The sequence below is a fragment of the Schistocerca cancellata genome, chromosome 4 (assembly GCF_023864275.1).
Source record: "Schistocerca cancellata isolate TAMUIC-IGC-003103 chromosome 4, iqSchCanc2.1, whole genome shotgun sequence".
NCBI lineage: Eukaryota > Metazoa > Arthropoda > Insecta > Orthoptera > Acrididae > Schistocerca > Schistocerca cancellata.
The window spans coordinates 118,858,495-118,871,695 of NC_064629.1; the positions used below are offsets into that span (position 1 = coordinate 118,858,495).

General features: G+C 38.3%; 1 protein-coding gene across 2 annotated transcripts in view; it reads left to right on the forward strand.

Annotated features, from left to right (window-relative positions):
• LOC126184317 (EH domain-containing protein 1-like) overlaps positions 1 to 13,201 on the forward strand; it is a 187,004-nt gene that overhangs the window by 42,309 nt on the left and 131,494 nt on the right. For both annotated transcript variants that reach the window (XM_049926691.1, XM_049926692.1), the window contains exon 2: positions 379 to 1,164. In XM_049926691.1, coding sequence (XP_049782648.1) covers positions 379 to 1,164 — 786 coding nt within the window. The remainder of the gene's footprint in view (positions 1 to 378; positions 1,165 to 13,201) is intronic.

Genomic DNA, 13,201 nt, shown 5'->3' on the forward strand with positions numbered 1-13,201 from the left:
TGAGTCCACCATGCATACTTTGCATATTGATCTAAAGTAATTAGTTCATTTGTCACTTATTTGTCTCATTTATATCTTTATGGGGTTGTTTTCCCCTCTGCTATTTCCTCTACTGAATACACACACTGTTGCAAACAGTCCGTTCATTTGTCTCTACTGTGAACTGTAAATTAAATATTTCAGACCTTTTTTCACAAAGTAACAATACTGCTAATTTGGAGATATTAACATTTATTAAACCTCATACAGTAATTACGATAAATTTTTACAAGTCACTTTAATAAAATGAAAATATGCTGCAAATGTGGAATTATTTATCGTCATCCACATTTAAATAGTATTCAGAGAAGATTCATGCAACTCAATGTTTATTTTCAGGACTAGCAGAGACCAGGACAGTGAAGAAGTATTTGAAAATGTTTTGGAAGGACTCCAAAGAATTTATACTAAGAAGCTGCTTCCTCTTGAGCAAACATATTTGTTCCATGAATTCCACTCGCCAAAACTGTATGAATCTGATTTTAAAGCAAAACCATCAGTTTTACTTATTGGTCAGTATTCCACAGGAAAAACTTCGTTTGTAAGATACCTTCTAAATGACGAATATCCGGGGATGCGGATTGGTCCTGAACCAACCACTGACAAATTTATTGTTGTAATGCATGGTGAGAAAGAAGGAATCATTCCTGGTAATGCATTGGTGATGGATCCGGAAAAGCAATTTAGACCATTATCAAAATTTGGAAACAATTTTTTGAATAGATTTCAATGCTCAATAATGAATAACGAAGTTCTTAAGTCAATATCAATTATTGATACACCAGGCATTTTGTCTGGAGAAATGCATCATATTGACCGAGGATACGACTTCACAGGTGTCTTAGAATGGTTTTCTGAACGAGTTGACCAAATTATTCTTCTGTTTGATGCACATAAGCTTGATATCTCAGATGAATTTAAAAGGGCAATTGAAGTTTTACGTATTCACACAGATAAAATTAGAATTGTGCTTAATAAAGCTGATACAGTGGATCATCAGCAGTTAATGAGAGTTTACGGTGCTCTTATGTGGTCATTAGGCAGAATAATGCACACACCAGAAACAGCAAGAGTTTATATAGGATCATTCTGGGACAAACCAATAAGAAATGATGTACACAAAAGGTATGTTAAGTTAAGCATTTTTATAAAATTTATCATACTAGTAATAGTTTGCTTTGCAATGTAAAATATGCTGAAAAGTAATTACATACTGTCATAACAATCAGATTAAATTCATGTTATGTTAATGTCAGTCAGTTTTAAAATCATTAATAATGTCTCCAGGGAATTTTACTTCTTCAGAATCATAATCAGAATCAGAATTTTATTGTCTCGTTATGTACACAAATAAATCGTTGATTTAAAGCACAGGAGACACATCAGTGTAAATACTGCAACTGAGATACATTCAATGTGCTAAAAAACTTACATTAATCTTAATTTACAAAAATCATTGGAAATTTATTTCATTAATTTAATACGAAAGCTAAACAGTATTTTATCACATTACAAAGAATCATCATTTAAAAATTCCATTACTGAATAATAATATTTTTGAAATAGAAAGGTGTGAAATTTTGTCTTCATTAAACACAGTTTGATACTGTGAGAGATTTTCTCTTTTAACTTCTTATAAATTTTCACAGCCATTTATCGAAGGGCCTGGGAGTATCTATGAAATGGTAAAATGAATTTCCCTTTGTTTTGTGTATCACACATATGTTGAAAATGGTTTTCTACAATTAATTCTGGAGTAGTGGGGAGACATACACAATTTTAAATACCTGGAATAGTTACGATCTTTAGATTCCTGAATAAAGGTCAGCATGTATCTTTAGGCTTTTGTTACTTATATTTCTAAAAGTAGTTTTCTGAATTAGTATTATCCAATTTATATTACTTGCATTCCCCCAAAAGACTAGTCCATATCATACAATATATTCAAAATAGCCATGCTAAACAAATGTCCTAGTGCCCAAGTCACTGCATGGGAAAATATTATCATTGCAAATGCAAGACTGTTTAGCTTGTTTACCTGGTAGCTTATATGAGAATACCAGGATAAACTTTTTCTGTAAATGTCCCCAGTAATTTGACAGGACCTGCTTCCCTAAGTTTCTGATTTTTGTGGGTTGTTTGAAAGTACTGTTGTTTTATTGTTTAGGTTTAAACAATGTTACTTATTTTTTCATTCTTAATTTTAAGCCATTTACATCAAACCAATGTCCTAAACTATATCTTTGGGGAATTTGTTGTGTGGTCTCACGTTCAGTGTGTACAAATGTGCCGCCTGCAAATAAAACTGAGAGTGATGATTTATTTAGGAGTAACCTGTTACATAAAAGAAAGAAAGAAATGGGATTAAAATGGAACCTTGTGGGCCTCCCTGTGAATAATTTTGCATTTTGAGCAACAATTTCCTGGAGCTGCCATTAAAACTATCTTTTGCTTTCTATGTAGTAAATATTATTTGAACCATTTCAAAGCACTACCATTTGTTCTGTACATTTTTTGTTTATGTAAGAGCAGAGAATGGTTTATGCAGTCGAAAGCCTTAGTGTTGTACCACATGAAATAACACTTATTAGTACACTGATTTGTTCTTAACGTTACCCCTGGAGGAGCCAAGATAATACTACAAATTATAAAATATCAGATAACTTTATTACAACTTGAATAAGATGAAATAATTAACTTTGTAACAATCGAAGTTCACAGGAATGTCATAAGTACTTATTTCTCTTAGTGAACATTAATGTATCGCTTGAAATAGAACAAGATAGTAGTGTCTACTCACAGAGTACAATTCACTCTGTCTAATACTATTGTCACACTGCTGGCTCAGTAGAGAAATAATGCTGTAGTCTTTTACAATGATTTGTAACTAGCCTGTGCTCAGATGTGTCAGCAAGCTGATGTGGTGGTGGATGGAAACTCTCCTGGAGGTTGTGTACACTACTGTCTCTCATTCTAAATTGCATCTGGCAGCGACTGTCTGCGTTTAATTCCATCGTGAGGTACCAACCTATCTTGGCACCTTGCCCTTTGGACCACAGTACATTTTTCCCCCAAAACGTCCACACCGTCTTCGTGTAATGCTGTGTCATGTGATAAGTGCGGAGAGGAAGGCCTGAATGCTGATATGGATGAGGAGAGAGGGGGCAGAACTGCAGTGATGGCAGCTCCCTGTCTGCACCTTGGCATCTACCTTGCAAGTGATCAGGAACACAGGCTTAAAACTGGAGAGACCACAGCAGCAGTGGTGCAATGTTCATTCCTCTGTATGGTGCCAGCTGCAGCTGGCAGAGAGGTGGAGGTGACCACTGTTGTGGACCCTAGCAGCATGGTGGATCTGTGGGTGAAACTTTGGTGACAGTATCACTGACAGACTCATAAGACCTCCACAGCTAGTTCTGGTGATACTGATGCAGCCCAATGGAACCTTGTACGACATTAGAAGAACGTCCTATAGCTTTTGTTATGACACTGTGCTCCCAGCACTGTTCCTTAGAAGACTTCATCCTGTGACTGATACTTTATCCAAGTCGGTGGAGTGAATTTTTTTGCCGGCTGCAGTGGCCGTGGGGTTCTAGGCGCTCCAGTCCGGAGCCGCGCTGCTGCTGCGGTCACAGGTTCGAATCCTGGAATCCTGCCTTGGGCATGGGTGTGTGTGATGTCCTTAGGTTAGTTAGGTTTAAGTAGTTCTAAGTTCTAGGGGACTGATGACCACAGCAGTTAAGTCCCATAGTGCTCGGAGCCATTTTTTTTAATTTTTTCCGCAGTGACTACATCAGATGCAATAGCGTATGGTGATGACAACTGCATAATAAATCTGCAAGCAACTTCCTGCCATGTGGCAAGGAGCAGTAAGAGGAAAGAAAAATCTTAATATATTCTCCATCTAACTTTTTAGCGTTCAAATGAACCTTTCAGCTTTGTCATTAGACTGTGTGTGAAAAGGAGGAGTAGTTATATAGTGTATTCCATTGGTGGTACAAAACTGTAGAATATTGGCTGACATGAATTGCAGTCGATTGTCTGAGACAAAGACTTCAGGAAGTCCTGCAAGACAAAAAATAAAGGACAAAGGTCATATTCTACTGGCAGTAGTGTTGTATGTTATGATAACAACAAACTCAGATTTACTACATGCGCCTACCACCAACAGCCATTGTGTGTTCCAGAATGGACCCATGAAATCAATATAGATATGTTACCGTGGTTCAGACGGACGTGACCACTCAAATAGATGCCTGGGTGAAGTGATTCTGTTCTGCACAAACACTGCAAGAAGAAATGGTTTTCTCTATCTTAGCATCCATGCCTTGCCAAATATCGTGATGTGAGGTGAGTTGCTTTGTGTGAAATAAATCCCAATGACTGTGGTGGAATTAAGACAAAATTTCCCATTGGATGGAGTCAGGAAACACAATCCATGCATCGTCATTCTCTGTATGCAACAGCAGAGCACTTGACTATGTGGGTAGTGTGTCACAATGTGGAAAATGGCGGTACGCCATTGGATGAAGGCTTTATTTCAAACTACGTGGCCACCCATTGTGCACATACTGCGAAACAACCTGCAGAGCTGGGTCAGAAGCAGTTTCTACAGCAATGTGCAGAAAGTCGAATGGAACATTTTGAGGACTTTCAAAATCCTGTGTATCTCTATAAGGTCATGATTACTCATACATATTAAATGCTGTGTCAGTACTGACCATTAACTGAGACAGGAAGTCAGCATTCGAAAGTTGTGCAGTGGGCCTGTATAACAACTCATAATTAGAAAATATCATAGCCGAATATGCAATTTTTGCGCTGTCCATGGTGGGACGGAATTAAAAGAATTGAACAAGGCCGTTAAAGGTAATTGATTTGCAAGCAAATATAACTTCTGAACTACAAGCATTGGTGGACTTCGGTAACACAACTGATTATGGCGAGCACCTCGGTTTTTGGTTGATTGTAATTACACTGCACCTTCTAAAGAGTTTTGAGAAGAACCAGTTCTACAGTAGAGCACAGCTCCAATTTCATAAAAAGGTGCATCCACAGCTAACACTACAGGCTTAATTGAACCAAAATGAATCAGACAATGACGACTTTATAATGTGTTCTTTAGTTGCAGAACTGTGTTCTGACATTCTTTGGACCACACAAAGGGAATACCTTTCTGGTGCTGCTGGTCAGCAGACCAGCAATTTGCGCAATGTTTTCAGTGAAGTTACTGTAATAGGTTACCTTTCCCATGGCACCTTGGAGCTCCTTAATGTTATGGGACACTGGCAGACACTTAATGGCAGGTAAGTGCGAATTAGAAAGATGAATACCCTGTGCATTTATACTATGTGATCAAAAGTATCCAGACACCACCAAAACATGTTTTTCATATTAGGGGCATTGTGCTGCCACTTCTGCCAGGTACTCCAAGTCAGTGGCCTTAGTAGTCATTAGACATCGTGAGAGAGCGGATGGGGTGCTCTGCAGAACATGGACTTCAAACATGGTAGGGTGATTGGGTGTCACTTGTGTCATATGTTTGTACACGAGATTTCCACACTCCTAAACATCCCTCGGTCCACTGTTTCCGATGTGATAGTGAAGTATAAACGTGAAGTGACATGTACAGCACAAAAGCGTACAGACCGACCTCATCTGTTGACTGACAGAGACCACCGAGAGTTGAAGAGGGTCGTAATGTGTAATAGGCAGACATCTATTCACACCATCAAACAGGAATTCCAAACTGCATCAGGATCCACTGCAAATACTATGACAGCTAGGCAGGAGATGAGAAAACTTGGATTTCATGGTCGAGTGGCTGCTCATAAGCCACATATCACGTCAGTAAATGCCAAACGACGCCTCGATTGGTGTAAGGAGCATTAACATTGGACGATTGAACAGTGGAAAAACGTTGTGTGCATTGATGAATCACAGTGCATAATGTGGCTATCCTATGGCAGGATGAGGGTATGACGAATGCCCGGTGAACGTCATCTGCCAGCACGTGTAGTGCCAACAGTAACATTCGGAGGCCGTGGTGTTATAGTGTGGTCGTGTTTTCATGGAGGAGGCTTACACCCCTTGTTGTTTTCGTGGCACTATCACAGCACAGTTCTACAGCCATGCTTTTGGCACCTTCTTGCTCCCCACAGTTGAAGAGCCATTTGAGGATTGTGATTGCATCTTTCAACACAATAGAGTAGCTGTTCATAATGCTAGGCCTGTGGTGGAGTGGTTACACGAGAATAACATCCCTGGCCTGGCCTGCATAAGTCCTGACCTGAATCCTATAGAACACCTTTGGGATGTTTTGGAACGCCGACTTCGTGCCAGGCCTTACAGACTGACATCGATACCTCTCTTCAGTGCCGCACTCTGTGTAGAATGGGCTGTCATTCCCCAAGAAACCTTTCAGCACTTGGTCGAATGTGTGACTGCGAGAGTCGAAGCTGCCATCAAGGCTAAGGGTGGGCCAAGACCATCTTGAATTCCAGCATTACCGATGGAGGGCGCCATGAACTTGTAAATCATTTTCAGCCAGGTGTCCGGATACCTTTGATCACACAGTGTATAACATGCCCTGAATATTCATGTTCTTTGTGGAAGAAGGATCACTTTTCCTTGTTTCAGTTGAAGCTAGCTGGAGAAAGTACTTCAAACAAGCACTATAAATGTACCAAATGCTCAGCAGGCATACTACCTGTGACAAGAATACTGTCCAAATAGTTGATACAAGAAGGAACTTTTGCTGTTAAGTGGTGAGAAATGGTGGGAGCTGAAGCACTTCTAAACTGCAGTCTTCGAAACTGGAAGAAACCCAGATTTAGATTCAGACTGTTTATTCGTCATTCAGCATTGTTACATGCAAGACTTCATCAGTTCACTAAACCTATTAATTTTATAAAATACATTTTTACCTATTTACGTTGATATTGGGCATTTCTAAAAATTCTTCAGTGAATAGAACGGCTTAGTTAGCAAAACGTTGTGTAACTTTTCCTTAAATACTTGGATTGGCATGCTTGAGGCATGTTTAGACAATTTCTTATATATATTAACTGCCATGTACTTATGACTGTTGTTAGCTTTTGCTAATCTGTTCAGTGGGGAGAGCACAGAAGTACAGACTCTTGTATTTTAGTCATGATTTTGATTCGTTACACCTAAATTTGGTAGTTCAGCAAGTATTTAGTTAATTCTATCAGGAATATATAGATTAATAACTGTTAATATTCCATATTTAATGAACAATGGTTTACAATCTGCCTTATTGTCTACCTTTGTCATTACTCCTACTGCTTTCTTCTTCTTTTGCTGTTTCCTGAGAGTATTAACCCACACCTTAAAACAGACTGAAAAAAAGCAAAGCAAGCTGTCCTTACATATTCAAATGGCACACAGGGCATCAGTTTCTTCACCAGATATATAGCTCTTGACAGCCTAACCACTATGTGTTCAACACGAGAGTTCTCCATTAGTTTAGTGTCACGTATGACACCTAAAAGTTTTGCATTTTGTTATTCTATTTGTACAGTCTTTGATAGACTGAACTACATATTCTTGGTCTTTTTCTCATTTAACAGTAGACCGTTTGCATTAAACCATGATATTGCATTTTCTTTTGCCAAATTCATACTACTAGCAAGAGTCTCAAATACATGGTTCACAGAAAAGTTGCATCATCTGCATACATATATGTCTTTATGTCTATGTTTCCAGGTAAGTCATTTATATGTACAAGGAATAGAAGTGGTCGTAATTTAGATCCCTGTGGCACTCCATGTTGGACCTCAGGTGTGTTTGGCAGATGAATTCCTGAACTCACCACTTGCTTCCTTTTATTAAGGTATGATTTGACAAGTTTTATTAAACTTTTGTCACATATTCCATAGTACTCTAGTAATAGAGCAAAACAGAGTGGTCAACACAGTCAAAGACCTTGCTCATATTACATAAGGTTACCTGTAATTGGGCATGGTCCTCGAATGCTGCTAAAATGTCTCTCGCTAAGAGTTCTGCGGCATGGATAGTCGACTTTTCTTTTCTGTAACCAAACTGTGATGAACTTACCATGCCATTTAGTTCTAAATACTCATACATCTGCTGATATATTATGCCTTCAGAGACTTTGGCTAGTACTGAAATAAGAGAAATTGGCCAGTAGTTTGCTGGATCAGATTTCTTAAAGACTGGAGTCATCATGGATAGTTTGAGAGGATAAGGAAAAACCACTTCTATGAAACCAAGTTTATAAAATATGTTAATGGTGCTGCAGTGTAACGCATTATTTCTTTCAGTAGGTTGTTTGGTGTATTAATAATATCTTTACTTTATGAATTTTTGATTTCTTTGATAATTTTAAGAACTTCATCTTGGCATACCTTTTTGAAGTGTTTTGTAGAAGGTTTGGCCTGATTATGATTTAGGTTTGTGCTCTTAACCTAATCTATATATGTTACAATGGGCTACTGATCAACTTTTTGATTTCAGCAGCACAGCTTACAAAATATTTGTTGAATGTGTCTACTGGTATTGTGGCTATCTTATCAAAGATTCTGCTTTCACATTTAACAGTATTAATTACGGACCAGGCTGTTTTCCACTGGTTTTTAATATTTTTATGAGATTAGTGTTGTATCTCTGCTTAGCCAATTGTAGCTCTTTCTTATACTGTTTCTTAGTGGTTAATTCATTAGAGTTATTTACTTTGTCAAGGCACTTTAATAGTAATAGCTTATTTTTTAAGTTCTCCACGTCTTTGGTGTACCACAGTTAACGTTTCTTGTTTTATGACATTTGTGTGGAACAAGATGAGCTTTTAACATTCGTATTAAGTAGTTGTGGAATGTTTCATAAACTGTTTGGGGATCGGAATTGCATGTTGGAAATAATTTCTCCCACTTAGTTATGCTCAGCTGGTCTGTTAGTTTTCTGAGACTGTTTTTTGTTAATATTATGTTATTAGATTTTGATAATTTTTGTACAGTCTTGTTCTCAACCCCTTTTATAAAGTGTATTAACTCTCCTGTTACATGGAGTGGTCTGAGTAATCAAATTCATATCTACTGGTGGAGTACATATCATAAGCACAGTTGACAAAAGCATTATCTAAGCATTCTTTTAGTCTTGTCGGTTCTGAATTTACATGATGGAAGTTGTGCTGCCTTTGCATATTCAGTAACTTATTTATGCTGGGTTTGTTACATGTTACATGTTATAGGATCAGTACACTTTTCATCCCTACCACATAACAGACTCAGTTTTGGGGTTTCCTTAATGTAACACAAGACATGTTTTAAAGCATTCCATAAATCCACTCTTGCACATGACAATGAACTTCCTTCAATACAAAATGGCACATTTGCAGACAAGTGTCAGTTGTGTCACTTGTAATCCACTAAAGAAGTCCTGAAACAGGCTACGATTTCTAGAATGTCCTTATAAAATGCTATAATACCGTCTGAGTAGACCATACACTGTTTCAGGTTCAAACCTAATAACACTCCATCCAGTAGGACTTGGAATGTCACCAGCTCATTATTCAACCAGAATGCCATTCAACAGGACTGTTAATGGCCTGATAGAACCATAAATAAAGTCTTAGGTCTCTCCTCCAGGACTACTTTCAACTGATGGTACCAACTTCACAAATCCCTAGTAATAAAATAATGGCCAGTGCCCTCATTTATCCAAAGTTTCTGTAATATTTGGTATTAGGGTACACATCTGTGACAATACATTGATTTAAATAACAGCAGTCACAACATAATCTGTAGACCCTATATCTAGGTCTACATACGTACTCTGCAAGGCACCATATGTTGCATGGTGGAGGATACCTTGTACCACTAATAGTCATTTCCTTTCCTGTTCCACCTGCAAATAGAGTGAGGTGAAAAGGACAGCCTATATGCCTGTGTATGAGCTCTGATTCCCCTTATCTTACCTTTGTTGTCCTTACGAGAACTGTACATTGGCAGCAGTAGAGTCGTTCTGCAGTCAGCTTCAAATACTGGTTCTTTAAGTTTTCTCAGTAGTGCTTCATGGAAAGAACATCATCTTCCAATCAGCGATTCCCATTTCAGCTCATGAAGCACCTCCAAAATTTTCATATGTTGTTCCAACCTACTGGTAATAAATCTAGCAGCCAACCTCAGAATTACTTTGATGTCTATCTTTAATCTGACCTGGTAGGGATCACAAACACTCCAGCAGTACTCAAGAATGGGTCACACTAGTTTTATATACATGGTTTCCTTTCAGGTGAACCACACTTTGCCAACATTATCCCTATAAACCAAAGTAACCATACGCCTTCCCTGAAACCACGCTTATTTGTTCGTTCCGTTTTATATTGCTTTGGTGCATTACGCCTCGATATGTAATCGCAGTGATTTTGCCAAGCTGTATGCTGGTAATGCTGTATTCAAACCTTAGGAGATTCTTTTTTTTACATTTAGAGCAAGCTACCATTCATCAGACGAATTAGATAATTTTTTCTGTCATCTTGTGTCCTCCTACACTCTCTCAATAACAATATCTTTCTGTACACTACGTCAGCATCAGCAAACAGCCACAGACTGCTGCTCACACTATTGGTCATATTTTTTATGTATATGGAGTTTAAGAGCGGTCTTATCACACTACCTTGGGGCACTCAGTATGATGCCCTTGTCTCTGATGAACACTCGCTGTCAATTATAATGTACTGGCACCTACTCCCTTACAAGCTCTTCTTTGACATATTTACTACAAGCGCCCTCCACAGTCTGGTACTCTCTTCCATTATGTCATCATAGAGTTGTTGCTTCATAAATTCTAGCATCACCAGCTGAAGGTGAGTTGGAACGCGATGTGGTTTCCTGTACAGTGGTGTTTCATTCACACTAGGAATCAAACGCTGTGTTATCTGTGTAGCTGGCAATGTTCTTGGAGGACTGAACAATTCAGTGTACTCTTCTAGGAACTTCTTTATTAGTCCCCTGTCACTTCCTTGTAAATGTGACACTTTTCCCGTAGTTAGGCTAAGTTTCTAGACTGTCTCAGCTTAGGATACCTTATATTGAAATCCCTATGTAACTCTTCTTCCTCCAACACTTCCAGGCTAGCTACCAGTACAATTAATAACAGATCCAATTCCAATGACCCAAAAGTATCGATGCAGATGGGAACTACACTGATTTCAGCATCCTCCTGCACATAGTACAAACTATCCAATTCCTCGTTTTCTGCCTATGGTTCAAATATACACAACGTATTAACTGACAAATCTACTCGTACACCTACCCAGACTAACTTTCTGGTACCTTATGGCAGTTTATTGTGTGAGTCAAGAGTAAGGGACTTTTCAGGCTCTTTAGATAGCTTTACTGATCTCTGGACACACATTGGGGCGTTTCTGTTTTTCCTGCAGAAAAATCCAAAGAGGGCAATTATGTCCCTTTGGAACCGCGCGACCGCTACGGTCGCAGGTTCGAATCCTGCCTCGGGCATGGATGTGTGTGATGTCCTTAGGTTAGTTAGGTTTAATTAGTTCTAAGTTCTAGGCGACTGATGACCTTAGAAGTTAAGTCGCATAATGCTCAGAGCCATTTGAACCAATTATGTCCCTTCCAGCTAAACTGTGTGCCATTCCAGATCGACTTTGGCGTGATTTTTACTCGCAAGGAGAGCACAGCAAGTGCGATAACCTGATTTTCCAGAAACTTCGCTCAGTGGAAGAGGAGTCATAATAAGTGGACACATGTCTCAGCTTATCCATAAATATTCGACTTTTTCTGAGAAAATGATGGTCAAATTTTTCAATGTAATTTAGATGCCTTTTAACGAGTAAATCGTTCAGATGAAGGGGTGCCGCTGTGGCTAGTGTTTAAGCTTTACACTCTTGTGTTTGAAACCCGATAATTATTTTTATTCTTGTTTTTCATTCATCTACATGTAAGCGTAGAAGATTACTGCACAAATGTTTTCCGATGAATATTGAAATATCATTGTCCTTATTTGTCTGCCAATTGCATGTCTGGAGACTGAATTTAAAAGAAAACAATAAACGAATGAGAAAATCATTTTAAATTATTTTTGGTGAAATTACTGTAGTATATCTTCATTCATAATCAATTGCAAGCAGCAGTTTTCGCTAAAGTGATGTGTTATGTGCGGTTTGCCACGAAATTATTGCCAACGCGCTTAATCTTCAGCAATACTAATGAAGTTTCTTTCCTGTGTGAGATTCACTGGAATTAATGTCATTGTGGCAAACCTGCCTTCGTGGGATGCTCATGGTGTTCGAAATTTTTATGCTTCGAATGTTTCTATTATTGGTATCATTCAAGGGAAAGCAAAAAATCTTCCTGAAGAATAAACATAAGAATAAAAACATGAGAATCAATACAAGATTGGTATAAGAATGAAATAATTACAGGAATATGATAATTTAAAAAGGTTGCAACCCCTGAAAATACCACACACCATACCATATATTATATAGTAAATGTACGACAATTATTGTGAAACGCAACTGTGATGTTACAATTAATGTAACGCCCTTGTATCCCTTAACTTGATAAGAAACATTAGTGTAATAATCTTCTACAGACGTGGGTAGATAAATGAAAAAAATAAATAAATAAAATAAAAACAATCATCGGGTTTCGAACGTGGGGTGTAATACTGAGACAACGCGATACTAGCTACAGTGCTACCATTCTGGTTGAGATCAGTGTGCGCTAAAAGGCATCTAAATTAAATCGAGAAATCTGACCGTCGTTTTCTCGGAAACGGTCGAGTATCTACGGATAAGGTGACACACTGTTCGCTTATGTTGACTCCTCTTCCACTGAGTAATGTTTACAGGCAATCGGTTTATGGCAATTACCGTGTTCTCCTCATCAGAAAATCTAGTCTAAGTATGATATTGTGGCTACTGCGAATTCGTGAAGTATTTGCATGCAAACTTGGAAGTCTTTCCCCTTCCTCTTAGAAGTTCGTCTCTGCTGATCTGATCAAATGAAAAACTACGCTCACATATGCCACTTGATCTACAATGAGGTAAATTCAAATTCTTTACATCAAGTATGCCCTAACTTGGAACAGATACCTACAATCATGCATCTTTGTACCCTTCATGCTACGTAGCTGGTCAAACAATAGTCTG